A 21,447-nucleotide genomic window follows, 5' to 3' on the forward strand; every position below is an offset into this window, starting at 1 on the left:
GGATGAGGACACATTCCGAGAACTTGGTACACTTTTACATCTAATTTAGACCCAAAGATGGAGATTGTGTCTTTGCAGAATTTTGAACAGCACTTGCGCGTCAGGAAAAAGTCAGAGAGAGCAGTCTTACCCTACACGCTGCTGCCCTCATGTGGACACTTTAGGAACTGCAAACACAACTTTGGACGCTGCATTTTTTTTCTTCTCTCTTTTTTTTTAAGTTGATTGGGGGGGAAGAAGAAGAAAGGGAAAAAAGTGCAGAGACACAAGAGGGGAGGAAAGGCTCTGAGCATCAGAGCTCAGCTGGAGCCCCCCTGGCCCCCCTCTACGGCCGTGCAGCCCCCAGCAGGACGAGGACGGCGGCAGACTGAAGGATGCAACAGTTGCTGCAAGACATCAGCAGCATGTCCGTCCAATTAGCGAGCGCTGGTCTTCATTAACGAGCTGGAATGGATCCGAGGAGTCGCTCGGGGGTGATCGGCGCACCGTGAGCATGCATCGCGTCGTGCACAGGAGGCGCAGGCTGCGGGCTCTGTGGGCTTCTCTGGCCCTGCTGGCTCTCTCCGTGGCCGCCTGCAGCGCGCTCTTCACGGCGTGGACCTGGCGTCAGACGCGGGACCTGTCCCAGTCCTTCCACATCCTCCAGGACCGCCTGGAGCAGGTTTGGAGCAACACTTTATTGTTACTAAGTGTGGTTGCGAGAAATGCGTGTTTTTTTTTTAATCCACATTTCACAACCTGTCAAAAAGTGTGGGCCGCCATGTCTTGTTAATCTTGTTTTTACTTTAGTTATGTTTTTTCTTCTGTATACCGGGAAGTCCTCACTCGTGCATGCGCGGGATTTGACAGCCAGTGACGTCACAGACACCCCGTGTTGCGCAAATTCATTTTTGCAAACAAATGTCTTCCAGCTTTTAAGTTATTGGTCCAAATCACGCGCTTTTTACTCTTTGAGCGCATAAAACAAATTCATGCACACTGTGAAATATGTCAAAATATCCCAATAGTACGATGGTTTGCTCAGTTGAAATTTACAATGTTGCTATTTCTGGGGGATTTTATGGCATATATGTTGGTGGCCTTAATATTCCAAGGGTTTGATCAAATTCAACCCTCCAAGGCTCCAAATGTCAGTGAAAATAAACACTGATTTGAATGTGGTCAGCTCCTTTTTGATCACGTGGCCCCCATAGTGGTTGTGGCCCCAAAGGTTGTGGTTGTGGACCCCCTTAATTGAAATATTAAAAACCTGATCATATTTATTTATTTATCTATCTGTATGTGTCAAGCTAATTGTTAAATAGCACTTGCTCCAAACAGGGGCGCCGAAAAGGGGGGGGTAAAGGAGACGGATTCTAGAGGCCCATGATGGAGGGGGGCCCAGAGAGGCCCCTAATGATGATGAAATTATAATACAGAAAAAATAATGACACTGTGTTGGGGGCCCTGTAAAGATTATTTTCATGGGGCCCAAAATCCCTAGCGGCGCCCCTGGCTCCAAATAAAGAGCTTATTCTACTTAAAGATATTATTATACTGTGTATATAACAGGTGTCAAACTCATGGCCCGGGGCCAGATCTGGCCCGCTACGTTGTTTTATGTGGCTCGCAAACGCCTGGAAATAATGTGCATAAATAAAGCACTTCATCTTTCTCACTACACGCATTCACTTTTTTGACAGAAAAATGACATGTACTGCATACAATTTCATGTCTTTAACATTTTAATATTATTGGATCATGCAAAAAGCATTATCTTGACTTATATTCAAAAAAATTGTCAAAATAAAATGCATATCTGCTTATGATTTCAAAGCAAATCAAATGCATAGGCAATACATTGAAAAGCAAATATATATTTACTGTTACATGTGGCAGCCATTATAGCAATGTGGCCCTCAATACAGTGTTTATCATCGTTAGCTCACGCTAAACACAAGGATTATGTATACTTAGTTATATTTCTTAACTGGAGGTTTGTCTTTCAAGCATTTATTAAGATGCTGGTACTGGAAGTTCTGAAATACTGAATTTACAATGCAGTTTTACCTTCGAATAAACTGACAGTACTGATGAAAAAAGAAACCGTCACTGGCGGAACAGCGCCCCCACTTGGCTGTAAAGAGGCACGTAAAATAATGCGCAACATCTGGTGCCGTGCAGGCTGGACATTGTTTGTGTTTGAAAGGGTCAAATAATCTTAGTTTATGGGATTTTGGGGGTTTATTGATAGTCAAATAATCAGACGTCTGGCAACGCTGATGGACACTTACACCTTCACTCATTGGCTATGACGTGGAAGGGGAGGGGCTAAATCAAGTGGTTCAAAATAACAATTAAAAAAGTAGAAAAGAAGCCAAAAACTACTACGTAATTTCCGGGAAGTAATGTATCTCAAATAAAATCAGGCCCTCGGTAGCTAAGTAGACATTTACTATGTTTCCATGCACTAAATTAGTCTGATTTCTCAAATAGTTGTTCTTTTTTGTATTTTCACACCTTTGTGTGAAATCTAAATATCCGTGCATTTTCTCTAATGCGACTATTGGTCATACGCCATGTGCCTCCCGTATTGCTTTTCTGGTTGACCTATGATGTCACACGAGGCGTCTGTGGCTCTTAACAAGTTAACAGCCTCGCTTTGTTGTGATGTCCGCTGTAATATTGGCACATATTACGAATATTACGTCTCTAATGGCTATTCTGATGTTGAATAGCAAACAGCATCAAGAAATGTTCTTGGATTGCGCTACGAACATGACGATACTACCAAGTATTGGGGCGGATGCATGTCCGAAACAACGACAGACTGGCGAAATAGTTCTTTCAAAATAATTTTTGGACCGAGAATCAATCAAACCAAACTTTCAAATGTCTCGGTGCTCATTCAAAAGGCTGTGTAGATTGATGGAAGGAGTTTTAAATCCATAGGAAAAGACAGTTTGTGCCTTGAGTTGATGCTGTTCAGATGAAGATTGCTATTGTTCTCGACTATCTTGCCAGCTGTGAGGAATACAGAGTTATTGTTCATCAGTTCGGAGTGCACAAAAGCAGCTTGAAGAGGTTTGTGTTTGCTTTTGGGACGGCGTGGCGCAGTGGAAGAGTGGCCGTGCGCGACCCGAGGGTCCCTGGTTCAATCCCCACCTAGTACCAACCTCGTCATGTCCGTTGTGTCCTGAGCAAGACACTTCACCCTTGCTCCTGATGGGTGCTGGTTAGCGCCTTGCATGGCAGCTCCCTCCATCAGTGTGTGAATGTGTGTGTGAATGGGTGAATGTGGAAATACTGTCAAAGCGCTTTGAGTACCTTGAAGGTAGAAAAGCGCTATACAAGTACAACACTTTTTTTTTATTTTTTTTTTTTATTATTGCCCTTTAATATACCTGTTTCATTATCTTTTATCTCATTCGTATTTTGTTCGGAAGTCCGAATGAAGCCGGCATTCTATATTTCCTTAGCTACCTTCTTAGATAAGTCAGTCTAATTTCTTCTACCATTTATGCTCTTCAAAATGTTTTGTTCTTTTAATTTGTGAAGCAAATAAATAAACAGTCTCCTCTTCATTACAATTGTTGCTACGATTTTATTGAATGGTATCTGCTTCCGGGTTGTATCCCGCGCGTTGTGACTGGCGAATGAGCAATATGAAGAGTCCTCTCCCAGAGGTGGGACCAAGTCATTGTTTTGCAAGTCACAAGTAAGTCTCAAGTCTTTGCCCTCAAGTCCGAGTCAAGTCCCGAGTCAAGACAGGCAAGCCCCGAGTCAAGTCCAAAGTCAAGACTGGAAAGTCTCAAGTCAAGTCCTAAGTCCTGCATTTTGAGTTTCGAGTCCTTTCAAGTCCTTTTAACCACAGACTAATATATTAACACAGATTGTGTATGCTTTTCAAACGCTGTATTTATTTATTAAAACAAGTGCATTTTAAATTGCAGGAAAGAAAATTGTGCTGACATTGCACTTCATAATAGCACTATTAACCAGTCATTTTAAACATTAACTCATTCCTTTACAGAACAAACACATTGAAAAATAAAGTGCAAATGTACTTATTTGTACAAAAGTGTTAACATTGAAAAAACATGACATATACGTGAACATAACAAAAAAGTTGTACTTTTTATGTCAGGGCCCTATGCTGCATTGCATTTGCAAAAGACCAAATTAGCCAAGAGTCTGTCAGTCATTTGTGCACGATGGGGGCGTAGTATGATGCCACCATGGCTGAAAACTCGCTCCACTGGAGCACTGGAGGCAGGCACTGCCAAGACTCTCATGGCCACTCGGAACAGTGAAGGAAGAGTCTTCATGTTCAATGCCCAGAACAAAAGGGGGGAGAGAGTTTTTTTGGGTTGGTGCACTACTTGTAAGTGTATCTTGTGTTTTTTATGTTGATTTAATTAAAAAAAGAAAAAATATATTTATATATTTCTTGTGCGACCCGATACCAATCGATCCACGGACCAGTAGCGGGCCGCGGCCCGGTGGTTGGGGACCACTGAGGTAAACAACCAACAGTATGTCAGAAAGCTAGCTAAAACGGTACACTTATTCATAATATAGTATACATTTTAACTGACCTTTATTTTACTATTTTTGTCTTTTTTTAGGTGGCTAAAATACGCGGTGCTGCTGACCGCCGTCTAACGTTACGTGTGATATATTGACTAACGTAACCCTGCTTGAAAAAAATCACTGAACAAAAAGTATGAATAAGGTAGTGAACTGCAACAGATTCCCGTGTTTGCAATAACGTTATAACGTTAGCAGTGAGTTTACAGCCTCACTGATTTAACTACACAGCAAATAAAAGTCCAGTTACTTAGCCAATAAACATTATCTTACATTCAAAACTTACCGTTCTTTGTGCAACTTCAAATGCCGGACGAAGTTGGAAGTTGTTGCCTCTCCATCAGTCATTTTCGAACCGCATGTGTTGCATACTGCAAACCGTTTTGTGTTGACCACCTCGTAATTTTTATACCCAAACAAAATTATTTTAGGTATCATTTTTTGTTCACTGGCGTGTGGTTTGGACATGTCTTCTTCGTTGGTTGTCCTGCAATTTGATTGGATGAATGCTGTGTGATGAAAACAAAGTAGATCTAATTTGATTGGCTGTTGTACTGACAGCACACCAGCTGACACACGCAACGCTGATAGACAAGTACACAATGAAAAATACGGAGCGCTCCCGAATAACTTTTTCATCTTTGGGTTTTGGGGAAAGTAGCAAGTCATGTCAAGTCATGTCAATTCAAAAGGCTCAAGTCCAAGTGAAGTCACAAGTCATTGATGTTAAAGTCTAAGTCGAGTTGCAAGTCTTTTGACATTTTGTCAAGTCGAGTCTAAAGTCATCAAATTCATGACTCGAGTCTGACTCGAGTCCAAGTCATGTGACTCGAGTCCACACCTCTGTCCTCTCCAGACCCACACACCCCACTAGAGATCTGCTTTCCAATAGCATAATCCAGGTGTGTTAGTCCGACTTTTCAAAAACCGAACACGATCGGATTAAGGTGTTTCCATGGGCTGTAGGGGGCTTATTTAGAGCCGAACTATTGGAGAAATCGGACTAATTTAGTGCATGGAAACGTACACAGTGTAAATAGTATACATATGGAAGTGTACTGAAGGAAGTATTTTAACGGAAAAACAGGCGTGGCGCAGTGGAAGAATGGCCGTGCGTGACCCGAGGGTCCCTGGTTCAATCCCCACCTAGTACCAACCTTGTCGTGTCCTGAGCAAGACACTTCACTTTTGCTCCTGATGGGTGCTGGTTAGCGCCTTGCATGGCAGCTCCCTCCATCAGTGTGTGAATGTGTGTGTGAATGGGTAAATGTGGAAGTAGTGTCAAAGCGCTTTGAGTACCTTGAAGGTAGAAAAGCGCTATACAAGTACAACCCATTTATCATTTATCATTTATTTTGAGCAAATAAGTGTGTTCGGCAAAAGTACGCATTCAAAACAATGAGTGCACAAACACGGTCATGGATTTGGGACAGTGCTTAAAACTAAAGGAACTAAGCATACAGTGTACACAGTATACTTATTGAAGTGTGTAAGTATGTAAGTGTGTGGTTTGTACCACAGCCGAGTGCTTGCATGCACATCTTCAAGTGGCGCGTGAAAGAAGACAGAATGGCCTGTGTGTTATTTTCAATGCTTCTGCAGCTGATGGCTGAAAAAGAAGAGCACTTCAGTCACATACAAATGTTTGGTGAGTGTTATTAAGATATTTAATTACACAATGTTAGCTGTATGAGGCAGTAAAAATTGTAAGACATACGTAGCTGTCAATACTGCTTTGTTGTTGTCTGTCAACAAAACAGTAATATGTCAAGCTAAAGTGGGAAATAGTTGACTTATTACACCCCAAAAAGGGTCCAATCGTTTAGGGAAGTGTTTCCTAAACTATTGGGCTCCATCTAGTGGTACGCCAAATAATTATTGAAATATTCAAACACAGTGTTACTGTTCAAACTCTTTGTAATATTACAGTGGGCAAAACTATTAAAAATTCTTGTTAAATAAAGCCTTTGCCTTGTTTTTAGCAAATACTTAGGCCTACTGCGCAACTGTATTTTAATGTTGGTCATTGTGGTGGCACTTGGAGAGCCAAATGTTTTCTGAGGTGGTACTTTTGTTTCAGAACTACTGATTTAAGGGGTTGGAAATTAGATTGGCATAGTATCTGGTGTTTGTTATGATATGCTGTGATGCAGGAACACTTCTTTCTTTGGCACTTCCTCATTCTTGTGGATTCCACTTGCAATTAGAGTAAAAGTGGAGGTAAAGACTGCATCATGTTGTAGCCTACACACACACACACACACACACACGCACACACTTGGACAAGTAGAGTGTTGCCGCTGGAACATTTCCCATAGTGTCCACCGTAGCGCCAACTCCTGATGAGAGGCAGCCAGTGAGCGTCTGGAGAGCCAAGAGCCCTTCTCTTTCTCCACAGTAGCGCCCCGTTTAAACACGCAAGCACCCCCCCCCCCCCCCCCCCCCATCAAGCATGTAAAACTTTGCTTTGTTGGCCTGCAAGAAGAAGCATTAAACAACCATGAGGACGACCTTCTTGTTTGTTCTGAACAGGTCAACAGGCAGAGGAAGGCCATCGTGCAGCTCATTCTGGAGAAGAGAGAGCTGCTGGTTGGACAGAGAGTCAAGAGAGATGGTAACACACACACACACACACACACACACACACACACACACCCACACACACACACACACATACGCACACACGCACACAGCCGCAGCTAAAAGTTGCCACAGGAAGAAGTAGGCAGCTGCATGGCTGTGGTAGAAATTACACGTCTGACCAGAGCTCAGAAAGCCATCTGGCTCAGAACGGCGTTCTTGTTGCACGCTTTGGGGCCATCATGCTGACTTTTTTTTGTTGCAGCCATGATTTGTTGTGAAAAGCAGACAATTTTGATGACCTATCATTGCTGTATTTATAGATTATTGCACTTCTGTCCGAGAGTAAGCCTTCATTTACTTAAATGACTTCGCCGTCTCTACTGGAACACAGTAGATTACCGGCATCTGCAAGGGTTATGTTGGCCAAAAAATTTTAAATAATGAACGTATACATGAAAAGTTCCAAAAATTAATATATAAAGTATGCCTATCAGAGTTAACACATTTTAAATGCAGTTTTACACATGAATAAAGAAGTACAGCCATGCACTATACAGTATAAACTTAGAAAACTTGAAGTTAAACAACATCAATCTCGTCAAAGCATCTTCCTGCTGGAAAATGTTGAGTGAATTGAATTGTGATGCAGCGCCTTTTGATGAATTCACAGCTACAGCACGCTTTTAACCACTCTAATATTTAGCTTTACTATAAAAAAATATATATTTTAAATTTTGCACGGATAAAAAAAAAAAGAATATGCAAATATCTACGGTAATAGCTAATAATTTCAAGGAATCAAACTTTTTTCATCTCGTTGACTCTAAATTCTAAGTTTGTGACTAAAAGCAGCGTCAGGATTAACTGACCTGAAGCCAATGTGGCAAATACAAACAAGCTATGTTGATGCTACATGCTAACGTGCAATTTTTTGCATGTAGACTTTAAGGCCACTTGAACAGATTTTTTCACAGATCTGTCCCTGAGTACTATAATATACACATAATATATGTGATACAAAAAAGTGTTTATTAATTGATAATCAAGAAACATTAATAATATAAATGCAGATATTTTGAAATTCATGTAATTAAAAAAAAGGTTAATTTCTATATTGTAGTGCTACCTCAACGTACACTTATACACACTATACAAAAAGATACATTTAATTAATAATAATTAAAAAAAAAATACTTGAGTCATTTAAAACATTTAAATATGAAAAATAACATAAATGCCAATACATTACAATCAATCAATTTGTTAAAAAAAATGGAGAAAATGTTTATTCACATACTGTACAGTGGTACCTCAACTTACGAGCTCAATTCGCGCCACGACTGAGCTCGTCACTCAAAACACTTGTATCTCAAATCAGCCGCACCCAATGAAAATAAATACATTAATTTAGTTTAATTGGCCCTCACAAAATACCACAATTTTAACATGCAGCATGCCTTTTAAAAGGAAAAACAAACGTTTATATAAATCAATACAATGTACTACAAACAACTACAGTAGTTTTATGAAATAATGTAAAAATAATGTATAGCAAGAGCTGACTTTTGTAGGTTTCTTTTACAAGCTGCATCTCCATTATGTAACAAATAGGAACTGTTATTGTTGGTTGTGTTGCACAAGGATACTTTTGATGAGTGGCGGACCGGACGGGAGCTGTGTTTGTGTACCAACTTGATAGATCCCATTTTGTTGAGTCACTTCTAGACAGAACAAACGGAAACACATCAAACACAGCATTGGCAGCTTCTCCATATTTTTATGGATAAATGTCCATAGTTTGTGGCTGCACGCTGCGGACGCTGGCTGCAGCACCTTGTGATGCGTACTGACGGTGCTGCGGTCGTGCTGACTCGCCCGGTCGGCTAACCGACATATTTTTAATGGTTTGTTTCTCTAATTTGGTCGTCCGCTTCTTCTCCTTCCCACTAACTTTCTCAGTGCCGGTGGTTGCAGGGCAGGATTGTGTCGATCTCTGGCTCTGGGCTGTGTGCAAATACATCTGCAACAGGCAGCGGGATGCCCGTTACTCAAATTATACTTGAAACTTAAAGCATAACAAAAAGCCAAGAGACAGCTTGCATATTTAAATACAATACTCATAAGTTGAGGTGCCACTGTATATTTAATTGTTTTTAAATTAATTAAAACACTGACTTTAGTGAGACCCATTAGTGATGTTTTAATGCAGTGTATACTTTAAAATCAGCGCTCTTTTACACAAAGCCAACAATGTTTTTTGTTGTTGTTGTTACTAGTCATATTATAAGCCAAAAGATTTATGACTCAGTGTTGGTAAATAAGGTTTGAATGCACAAGGTACTGACATATATATTTCTACCCCACTGGGGTGAGTTTTTCTTTGCCCTTATGTGGGCTCTGTACCGAGGATGTCGTTGTGGCTTGTGCAGCCCTTTGAGACACTTGTGATTTAGGGCTATACAAATAAACATTGATTGATTGATTGATTGATAATAACATGAGCCAAAAAGCTCAGTTTTACTGCCTCTGTACAAACACCGATGATCAGTTTTTCTGAAAATATGCCTGTTTCCAAATATCCACGTTCGTGTGGACATGACTGTATGCAAAAGTTAATGTTTCGTCTACAGTTGCATCAATCAAATATCTTTCATTAAATATTGACGGTTTATCGATCGAAGAAACAGTATTGATGCCCTGGCTTTGCATTGAAATTGATGTGTTAATCATTTTGGTACAGTGAAACCTGTGTGTGTCGACACCCCTCGGACTGGCTGACTCACGTCTGCATAAGCGGTTGTCGACATAAGAGGTTTTTGACATACAGTGCATTAAGGCTGCAACGATTAGTCAAAATTTGAAACAGTTGTGACGTCATCACTCGTAAAAAATCGCCTGTGTTAACATGCAAAGTGTGAGGATATTTCCTCCTGTTCTTGTTGAAAACAATACCCTGCTCATTTTGCAAAGCGGACCTTGTTTTTAAGGCAATACATCAGACGAGACGAGGTTGTGTGAAAGATAACTTTTAACTATCATTTTAGCCAAAGTCAGCCAGTTAAACTTAGTCAACTTCAATTCAAGTACTTCAAAGCAGTGTCAATTTGCAATGCCATACAAATAAGGCACAATAACAAATGCAAACCGTACACACACACACACACACAAACACCCACACACACACACACACTCACACACACACACACACACACACACACACACACACACACACACACACACACACACACACACACACACACACACGCAGAGGTAACATAAGATTAAAGATACAATCTACTAAATAGCCAACATTTTAATAATGACTCAAAGATACAATTCTACATATTGAGTCTTTTAGAGTTCTAAAACTTCCAATAGTTAATCAATAGTCAATATAACAGTACACAACTTTTTAAACATCACAAAATAATTTTCTTTTTGAGGAAGTTAGACTTTGTGTTTTGTTTTCATTGCTGCTATTTTTCAAAAGTTTTTTTTTAAATACATAAACAAGGTTAATAGTTTTTTAGCGCTTTGCCTTTTCTTTTTTTTAATGGACAACATTTTATTAGTCATTTTAATTGTTGTAACAGCTGACTGAGCAGCACAGTTACACTATATATACTTATTTATGAAGGAAATAGGCATATTTGTTGTTAGTAAGCACATGCCTAAAATAACTTAAGCTGCATTTAGAAGTTGAAAAATTAGAGCCATTAAATAGGTGTACGCTTTATTATCCGACCAGTCGACTTATCGTTAAGATAGTCGATGACTAATCAACTATCAAAATAAATGTTAGTTGCAGCCTTACAGGTCATCCGGAAAGTATTCACAGCACTTCACTTTTTCCACATTTTGTTATGTTACAACCTTATTCCAAAATGAAAAAAATCAATTTCTGTCCTTAGAATTGTACACACATTACTCTTCTTTGCAGCACCTCTCAAGCTCCATCGGGTTGGATGGGAAGTGTTGGTTTTCATCCAGTATGTCTCTGTACATTGCTGCATTCATCTTAGTCTATAATCAGGGAAGTGACCAAAGAACCTGATGGTCACTCTGTCAGAGCTACAGCATTCCTCTGTGGAGAGAGGAGAACCTTCCAGAAGGACACCTATCTCTACAGCAATCCACCAATCAGTTCTGTATGGTACAGTGGCCAGACAGACAACATTTCTTAGTAAAAAGTGTGCCAAAATGCACCTGAAAGACTCTCAGACCGTAGGAAACAAAAATCTCTGGTGTGATGAGACAAAAATTGAATTATTTGGCGTGAGTGGCAGTCATATTTGGAGGAAACCAGGCACCGCTCATCACCAGGCCAATACCATCCCTACAGTGAAGCATGGTGGTGGCAGCATCATGCTGTGGGGATGGTTTCCAGCGGCAGGAACTGGGGGACTAGTCTGGATAGAGGGAATTATGAATGCAGCAATGTACAGAGACATCCTGGATGAAAACCAACACTTCCCATTCAAACTGATGAAGCTTGAGAGGTGCTGAAAATAGTAATGGGCAAAACTGCCCAAAGATAGGTGTGCCAAACTTGTGGCATCATATTCAAAAAGACTTGAGGCTGTAATTGCTGCCAAAGGTGCATCGAAATATGTATTGAGCCAAGGATGTGAATACTTTGGTGTACATTTATTTCATTTGTATTTTTTTCATAAATGTGCAAATTAAAAAAACAAAATTTTTCACATTGTCGTAATGGGGTTTTGTGTGTAGAATTTGGAGGACAAAAACACATTGAATCCATTTTGGAATAATGCTGTAACATAACAAAATGTGTAAAAAGTGAAGTGCTGTGAATACTTTCCAAATACATTGTAACCAAAACTAGTTCATTTAAACGAGGGACATTGGCCAGAGACGTAAAGAGAAGGTTTTCCACCATTTGTTCATAATTTATCAAACATAATGACGGCCGCTACAGTCATTTTGTGGTCTTAATTAAAATAACAATACAGCTTTCCTTCATGCTCTAATCTTTCTTCTGGTGGCTAACAATCTAGAAAAAAAAATATTTTTTTAGACGTGCCAGTAAAATCCAAGTTAATATTGTCATGCTTTTATTTTTTAAACTTTCTTTGCACTTAATAGGAAATCCCAGTGTGTACGTTTTGACTGCAACTAGACAGCAATTACATAGAAACGATCGACAAAAGCGGTCAATCATGTGTGTCGACTCAAGCGGCCACTAGATGAGAAGGCCGACCTAAGCGGGTTGTCGACGTGAGCGGGTCCGACATAAACGGTTTCCACTGGGTCCTTCGGCCTCAGCCCTGTTGCCTTAAGTCAGCGACATCCTAATTTTACATCTTGGACTCGTTAGAGAGCTGCTGTCTGCCACCTCATCTCTCTTCTTTAGCCTTCAGTTTACATTAGATGCTTTTGTCTGCTTCACTCCATCTTTTGGAATGGCGAGCAGCTGGCACTAAGATTAACACACACACACACACACACACACACACACACACACACACACACACACACACACACACACACACACACACACACACACACACACACACACAGGCACGCATGCACGTGAAAGGAAGTCTGCTGCGTGTGTTAAGGCAGCAAATGAGTGCAGTGTTATTAGACAGATACAGATGTGGACCACAGGCGTGTTTTCTTTCTTTCTCAAACTTCTGTCTCGCTGCCTGCCTGCCTGAAGGGGGGACGCTGCGCGGGAAGAATGGAAACGGGAAGAAAGCGGCGTCTCATTTCGAGAGTAAGTGTCCTGGCAGATGTGTCACGTTAGCATCTGCAGAAAAGCTCTTTCAACTGACTTCTCCTTTGCTCCCTGACAGTCACCAAAGTGTCCTCTCAGCAAGGTAAGCTGTCGCACTTTTAGAGTCTCGAGACGCGTGCCGCCGCCTCCGTGTCACCTTTGTGGTCTCTGTGGCGTCAGTGGGCGAAGGAGGCGTGATTAAAGGCTGGGAGGAGCGAGTGCTGAATATGAGCAAAGCAGTGAGGTACAACAAGGAGGAGGGCACCTTTATTGTGGAGAAAGCAGGCGTCTACTTCCTCTTCTGTCAGGTATGCCCAACACACACACACTTTTTTTCCTTTAATGCAGCATTGCTTTTTTTTCACGAGATTCCAATCAGTCCCCTGTAAGTCAACATTTCTTCATTGCCAAATCCGGATCAAAATCTGTTATCTTGAAGCTCTGCCCCCCCACAGAGATCAGTCGAAAGGACCTCAGATGTTTTTGCGAAATCCTGCCGACAAACAGACTGGCAAACAAACAAACGGCCATCAAAATGACACATTAAAACTCTTTCTTCGTGCTTGGCAGAGGTAATAATGCTGCTTGAGTCATACAGAGAGCTCGCTGTTGTCGATGGGAATATTAGAAACAGCTCTCAGTGGGATGCAGTTTAAAACCATTGTTGGGCAGAGGTCTGTGATGGGTAAAAGGGGGAGGGGCCTAAGTATACAGGTGGTGACCTTGTGTTCCGGTGTGTTCAGGTTCTCTTCAACGAGCAGGAGTCTCAGTACGTCAAGCTGGACGTGGTGACCAGCGGCGGGAGGCCTCAGAAGCTGCAGTGCATGGAAGGCTATGGGACCACCCCCTCGGCCGGGCCGCACCCCTCCCACTTCCTGAAGCCGTGCCAGGTGTCGGGCCTGCTGCGTCTGGACAAGGGCACGGAGCTGCACGCCATGACGGGCCCGTCGTTCCGCCTGCACACGGTGGGCAACCCCTCGGCCTCGCCTCACGTCTTCAGCATCTTCAAAGTCAACTGAGACGAGACGGACGCTAGCGCGCGGGGACGATCGTTTGTTCCCCCCCCCCCAACCCCCAGAGGAAAAACTCCCGGTGCCACGGCGGTTGCGGCGTGACATCCTCCCGCCACCTCTTCCCGAAGACGCTCATTTGAAAGACAAACCTGACATTTGTGGAAGTTGTTGTGGACTCTGGAAAAAGCGCTGGTGTTTTGGAAAGGCCGCGCACAGACGCTGGACTGGAAGCGAGCGCTCCGGCCGGGGGACACAGACCGGATGGAAGCTAATCTTCCTGGGATTTCTATCTTCGCCGTATCCTGTCGTAAATTCTTCTTCATGCAGCCAACAGACGAGCTGTGCTTGCACCTTCAAACATGACAAGAACATGTCTTTTGTATTTGCTACTTTTTGTCGTATTTAACCAATCCCAGCATGAGTGTGAGGACCCGCGGAAAAAAGCAACAAGGACCTTCGACCAATACCACTTTTAGCCTTATGAAGCTTAATCAATATATTTAGCATGATTTAGCCACACTGAGGATGTGTATGCACTATCCTGGGCCGGAATAATACAAACAAAATCAATCAAAATATGAATTTAGGAATGTCAAAGTGCAATCTGCTTGTCAATGCTTGTAGAAATGACCAAAAAAGGCAAGCATTCCAGTGCCTTCTGCGTTGTGGGCTTGCCAGCATTAGCATGTAGCGACACAGCAGGCTTGTATCCTCTCGATGCTAACAACGAGTCAACAGTCTGCACTTTCAAACGTCAAAATGTGCCAGCACGTAAAAAGCAGCATGGCATTTACAACGCAAACATCTAATGAAGTGGCACGTCTTGTGTAATATTGTGTCTTCTTTCTTGCACAAAACAAACGTTATTTCGAGCTGTGGTTTTGTGTACTCCCACTCTTGTTTATAAGTAGTTTTGTGGTTTGTGGCGCTCAGCACTTTACTGCAGCAGACCGAGTGCTCTGAAGAACCAGCGTCCAATGGAACACGGCACACTTTGATTGCCTCATCAGACATTCTGCATCTCACACACACAAACACACACGCACTCACACAATGCATATTTCCCCATCAGCACTGATTGGACTGCGCACGCACACACACACACACACACACACACACACACACACACACACACACACACACACACACACACACACACACACACGCACACGCACACACACACTAGCAGTATTTTCGATTACTCAAGCTAAGCACACAGCACAAAAAACATTGACACATACACACTTTCTGGCTCTAATTCCTATTTTTATAACGGCCAAAGTTTATACAACACACTTTCTTAAAAAAACAACTTGTGAAGATGTTTGTCTTTGGTGTCATATAAAGAGTTCTGTTTTGAAAAAAACTGTTTGATCAGCACATTTGAGCACTTCAACTATTTATTTGCAGTTAATTGAAGCATGATGGGGGTGCTTTGATTCGCTTTGTGCAAGATGCTTAAACCTTAATGTAGTCAGTACATGCTGAGCTAACTAAACAAATCAACATATTTGCAAATGATTGTCAGATCTAAAAAGACTGCACAAAAGTATCAATGTTATTCTTACAAAATGGCAAGAGCCAAAAAAAAAAACAAGCTGGGTGCCAAAAATTAAACACTCTTGTCCAAAAGCGTGACGAAAGCTTTTCAAAACAAAATACTGAAGAATGTGAATTTGGAGGTTCGGGGGAGCAAAAAAAAAAAAAAGCATAAAAAAAAAAAAAAAGTGTTTCTAATTTATTCCTCTCGTCCTTTTAAAGGCCAGACAAGCGCTCTTGCTTCTTTTCCACAACCTTCCTTTTATTGCCCCTGGAAAACATCAAATCAAATGATCGCAAGCGCTTTGGTGAACTTTCTACAACTTCATCTTTGAGGCATAAAAACGACAGCGACGGGCCATTAATGTCTACAGTCTATAGTTTATTCTATGTCGAGTCGAGCTTTAGGAGCCTAATGTCTACTCCAGAAAGTTCCACCAGGAACCCTGAAGACAGACTTTTATGTAACTTTACCACGGAGGATCATGTTCCTGGTTAATTAGCTTGAATGTGAACAACTTTATTATCCATTTTCTTTTGCTTATCCGGGTTCAGGTTGCAGGGGCGACAGACTTCCTGGTCTCCAGCCACCTTCTTTAGTTCCATCAGGAAGAGGACATCTACGAGACTTAATCCCTCCGGTGTGTCCTAGCCTAGGTCTATTTCTCCTATTTGAGGTTTTCCTAGTGTGACGCAGTGGAAGAGTGGCCGTGCGCGACCCGAGGGTCCCTGGTTCAATCCCCACCTAGTACCAACCTCGTCATGTCCGTTGTGTCCTGAGCAAGACACTTCACCCTTGCTCCTGATGGGTGCTGGTTAGCGCCTTGCATGGCAGCTCCCTCCATCAGTGTGTGAATGTGTGTGTGAATGGGTAAATGTGGAAGTAGTGTCAAAGCGCTTTGAGTACCTTGAAGGTAGAAAAGCGCTATACAAGTACAACCCATAGTGTAATCATTTAAAAACACGCTCCTACCTTAGCTAAAACTAATTACTCCAATCTCATTCGCCTCAATAAAAACAATGCTAAACATTGATTCAACACAGTAGCATCGCTAACCCAGCAAGGGACCCATTACCTCCCTGCTTGGCACTCAGCATCAAGGGTTGGAATTGGGGGTTAAATCACCAAAAATTATTCCCGGGCACGGCCACCGCTGCTGCTCACTGCTCCCCTCACCTCCCAGGGGGTAGAACAGGGGGATGGGTCAAATGCAGAGAATAATTTTGCCACACCTAGTGTGTGTGACAATCATTGGTACTTTAACTTAATTTATCTGAGAGCCAGATGCAGTCATCAAAAGAGCCACGTCTGGCTCGAGAGCCATAGGTTCCCTACCCCTGGATTAGAGGAACTCTTGTGACTTGTAAATGAGACAAAACAAACTTGACCCACTTCCTGTGTACCTTATCAAGGAGCTGTTTGTAATATTAAGACCATCAGTGCTAAATATTATTAACGTATCACTTTCCTCTGGTACTGTTCTCCTAGCGTTCAAAAAAGCAGTTATTCATCCTCTGCTCAAAAGACCTAACCTCGATTTTGGCCTCCTTTTAAATTACTACCACCCTCCCTTTATCTCTAAAATCCTCGAAAATTTTGTTGCACAGCAGCTAAATGAACACTTAGTGTCTAACAATTTCTGTGAACCATTTCAGTCCGGTTTCAGGGCAAACCACTTTACGGAGACAGCCATCACAAAAATTACTTATTGCTAACTATGGATGCTGATAGGTCATCAATGTTTCTGCTACTTGGTCTTAGCGCTGCTTTCGATACCGTCGATCATAACATTCTATTAGCACGCAACATCTGCGGTTCCTCCCAAGGTTTCTCATTGTCCCACTGGGTTGAGTTTTTCTCGCCTGGATGTGGGTTCAGATCTGAGGATGTTTTTGTGGTTTGTGAAGCCCTTTGAGGCACTTGTGATTAAGGGCTATATAAATACATTTTGATAGATTTTTTTGATTTGGGCACAATATGTTACGTCTGGGTCCCATGGCTTTGCAAAGGTCGTTTCCCCAAAATGCAGGTAAGAAGGATGATTTATTAAAATAACAGGGCAAAAATACAAAAAAAGGAATATGAGTGGACGGTAGTGATGGGTCCGGCAACACCGATGCATCGGCGCATGCGTCGAGCTCATAGAGCAAAACCCTGTGTCGGTGCGCGTACCGCTTTTAGAAAGTCACGTGACCGATCATGAGCTGTTTTGGTCACGTGACCGATACGCGAACTGTGTCGCACTGACGCCTCCTCTGTGCCCTGTGAGCGGGTCTTTTCTACAGCCCGAGAAATAATAACTAAGAAGAGAAATCGTCTAAAATGTAATACGTCGGAAAAACTATTTTTTTTTTTTTTTTTTTATAAAAATGTGTAAAAAAAAAAATTAAAAAAAATTCCCAGTCCACAATCATCCACAACACGTTCTCTTAGATGTCCATGTTATGATACATGTTCACATTATTTATTGACTGTATCTAAAAAAGATACAAATATATTTTTATTTAAATGAAGATATGAAATAATCCTAAATTAAATACAATGACTTGGTTTATATTATTGTATATACTAGGGCAGGGGTCACCAACGCGGTGCCCGCGGGCACCAGGTAGTCCGTAAGGACCAGATGAGTCACCCGCTGGCCTGTTCTAAAAATAGCTCAAAGAGCAGCACTTACCAGTGAGCTGCCTCTATTTTTTAAATGTCATTTATTTATTAGCAAGCTGGTCTCGCTTTGCTCGACATTTTTAATTTTAAAAGAGACAAAACTCAAATAGAATTTGAAAATCCATGAAAATATTTTAAAGACTTCACTTGTTTGAATAAATTCATTTATTTTTTTTACTTTGCTTCTTATTACTTTTAGAAATACAATTTTAGAGAAAAAATACAACCTTAAAAATGATTTTAGGATTTTTAAACAAATATACCTTTTTACCTTTTAAATGTCTTCCTCTTCTTTCCTGACAATTTAAATCAATGTTCAAGTAAAAAATTTTTTTTTCATTGTAAAGAATAATAAATATTTTAGCTTCTGTTTTTTCGACGAAGAATATTTGTGAAATATTTCTTCAAACTTACTATGATTAAAATTCAAAAAAATTATTCTGGCAAATCTAGAAAATCTGTAGAATCAAATTTAAATCTAATTTCAAAGTATTTTGAATTTCTTTTAACATTTTTGTTCTGGAAAATCTAGAAGAAATACTGATTTGTCTTTGTTAGAAATATAGCTTGGTCCAATTTGTTAAATATTCTGACAAAGTGCAGATTGGATTTTAACCAATTTAAAACATGTCATCAAAATTCTAAAATGTATCTTAATCAGGAAAAATTACTAATGATGTTCCATAAATTATTTTTTTAATTTTTTCAAAAAGATTCAAATTAGCTAGTTTTTCTCTTCTTTTTGTCGGTTGAATTTTGAATTTTAAAGAGTCGAAATTAAAGATAAACTATGTTTCAAAATTTGATTTGATTTTTTTTCGTGTTTTCTCCTCTTTTAAATCGTTCAATTAAGTGTTTTTTTCATCATTTATTCTCTAGAAAAAACCTTCCGTAAAAGGAAAAAAAAAAAGTACAACGGAATGACAGACAGAAATACCCATTTTTTTTATATATATACATTTATTTATTTAGCTATTCTTGTTTGAATCACACTTACGTGTAACCTACAAATGACAATATATTTATTTATTTAAGTGTGTATCAAACTGGTAGCCCTTCGCATTAATCAGTACCCAAGAAGTAGTTATTGGTTTCAAAAAGGTTGGTGACCCCTGTACTAGGGCATAAAATCAGTGTCAGTTGAGTCGGTCCATAGGTTGCCTGTAGGGATTTTTAATGTCCAGCAGATGTCAGTATTTAGTGACACAGTATCGACACAGTATCAATACAGTTTTGCAATGTGTCGAAACGCTTCATGACGCCTCATCAACCCATCACTAGTGGACGGCACAAGAAGCTACAGCAAAGCTTAGCAATAAGACCAGCCAACAAGGGAGCAAGAAGCAAATAATTCTAAACTCATATCCAAATCAACACTAGCGTATATGTTGCGTGTTGCGAACAAGACTGCCAGCCAGAGTAGGGTGCAAAGCAGGAATAAATAGCTCTTTGAATAGTGACCAGGAGCAGGTGAGCATCCCGACCACTAATTACAGGCAGGTGACAAAAATCAGCAATCATGGCAACTAAGAACACACACCAGGGTGCTGAAACAGAATTAACCCACAACTAAGGAAATAGCAAACAAAACAAAACATGACCCGGGCAACCGATCATGACACAATAACCAATATTTGGGGCTGAGCTGGACAAGGATTTAAGTTATTTTATTTATTGTATTAAGTTAGCACAAAAATACATCATGGGATTTCAAAAACACCTTTTTTTTTTTTCATTTACCAAGGTAAGTCCCATTGAGATTATGAATCTCTTTTTCAAGGAAATCCTGCACATGAATACACAAGTGTAGGTGCCACTGGGAGCAAGGTGGGTGAAGTGTCTTGCCCAAAACACAACGGCCATGATTAGGATAGCGGAAGCTGGGATTGAACCTGCAACCCACAACTTGATGGCATGGCCACTCTACCATTGAGCCACATGTGTCCAAGAGGAGAATACAAATTTTCATTTCATAATATGGGAAATCTCCTAAAATTGGTTTAAAAAAATGGGATTTAATTTGCAAGTTAATCAATTATATAGCAGTTTATGGATTTAATACATTGTGAGGTTTCCTCGTGAGGAACCCTGGAATATTAGTTGGATGGTTGGTTAACGTTTATTTCTAACATGTATACAGTTTCAATATGATACATCACATATTTTACATATTTTCATTTCTCTTTACATGTCCAAAGAGAAGTAGGAAGAAGCAAAGCTTATTTAATCTTTCTCCACTTTATAGCGATTAATAACATATATGTCCACTTCCCGTTCTCAATGTATAACACAATTTACATCAACAATTCCTCAATATGGTATGATTGATATGAAAAAATATGATTTCTAAATATGGCAAACATTTAGATAAAAACAAATTCTGGGATCTTTCATGTAGCTTATAGGCAGTGTTTGGTTAGTTACTGAAAACCAGTAACTAGTTACAGTTACTATATTTCAAAAGTAACTCAGTTACTAACTCAGTTACTTACACCAAAAAGTAATGCGTTACTGTGAAAAGTAACTATTTAGTTCTTTTTTCCTTTTTTTTAAGGCTCCCATTAATGCCCTTTTAGCCTTCATTTCAGTAATGTTATTGCACTGGAGAATAATACAATGTGTTGATCAACTTGACATGCATTTGCATTACTGAACTCAGAAAGCAATGTGGTCTACATACAACACACAAAGACAAAGATATGTTTCAAAGGGCCAATTTATTTCAGGCCAGAACAAATTGACAAAACTATTTTAAATAGCTGCAACATAATGGCACTTTAACTTTAACTTTAAGTAGATAGGATCTTTGATCCAAGACACAACTTACATTTAACTAAAATGTTATTTTCTTTGTGCTCGACAAAAGAAAAGTATTGAGAATGTCTCCATGTTAAGAAACTCGACTTCTGGCTTCGCCATGATGTCTTGTTAGTTGTTATGAGAGTAGCGTATGTGTGTGTGTGTGGCCCTTTAAGATATGACAGCATGTGAGGTGAGTGACGTCAGTGAGTGAGTGGGCGAGAGAGGTGAGGGAACGGCGACAGTGAGTGCATGCAAGTGCTCTAGCTTGGTGGATGGCTGCGTCCAATAAAGTCACAAAGTTGCAACAAACCGCCGGCCTCGTCATTCACCCTCAGCTGTAAAGACCCACTTCCGGGTAAAGTGAAGGTTGTTAGCCCCTAAGTACATAGGCCCTGGAGGAACGTCTCCCCTGCGCCCCTCAACTACGGTCTGGGAGTCCCCCACCCCCACAAAGCATGCCATTTATTTTCCTTGTGACACATAAGGACGACACCGCAGCGCTCCAATAAAACACACTCAGATCTTCTGTTTCT

General features: G+C 40.6%; 1 protein-coding gene across 1 annotated transcript; it reads left to right on the top strand.

Moving 5' to 3' along the window:
* Nucleotides 1-264: 264 nt before the first annotated feature.
* tnfsf12 (TNF superfamily member 12) lies at nt 265-15,292 on the top strand. The gene is made up of 6 exons (XM_061959167.1): nt 265-661; nt 7,102-7,183; nt 12,836-12,892; nt 12,972-12,995; nt 13,073-13,200; nt 13,636-15,292. Exons 1-6 carry the CDS (start codon nt 494-496, stop codon nt 13,909-13,911), a joined length of 735 nt encoding a protein of 244 aa, XP_061815151.1. The 5' UTR covers nt 265-493; the 3' UTR covers nt 13,912-15,292.
* The last annotated feature ends 6,155 nt before the right edge of the window (nt 15,293-21,447 follow it).

The sequence above is a fragment of the Nerophis lumbriciformis genome, linkage group LG05, assembly GCF_033978685.3.
Source record: "Nerophis lumbriciformis linkage group LG05, RoL_Nlum_v2.1, whole genome shotgun sequence".
Lineage (NCBI taxonomy): Eukaryota > Metazoa > Chordata > Actinopteri > Syngnathiformes > Syngnathidae > Nerophis > Nerophis lumbriciformis.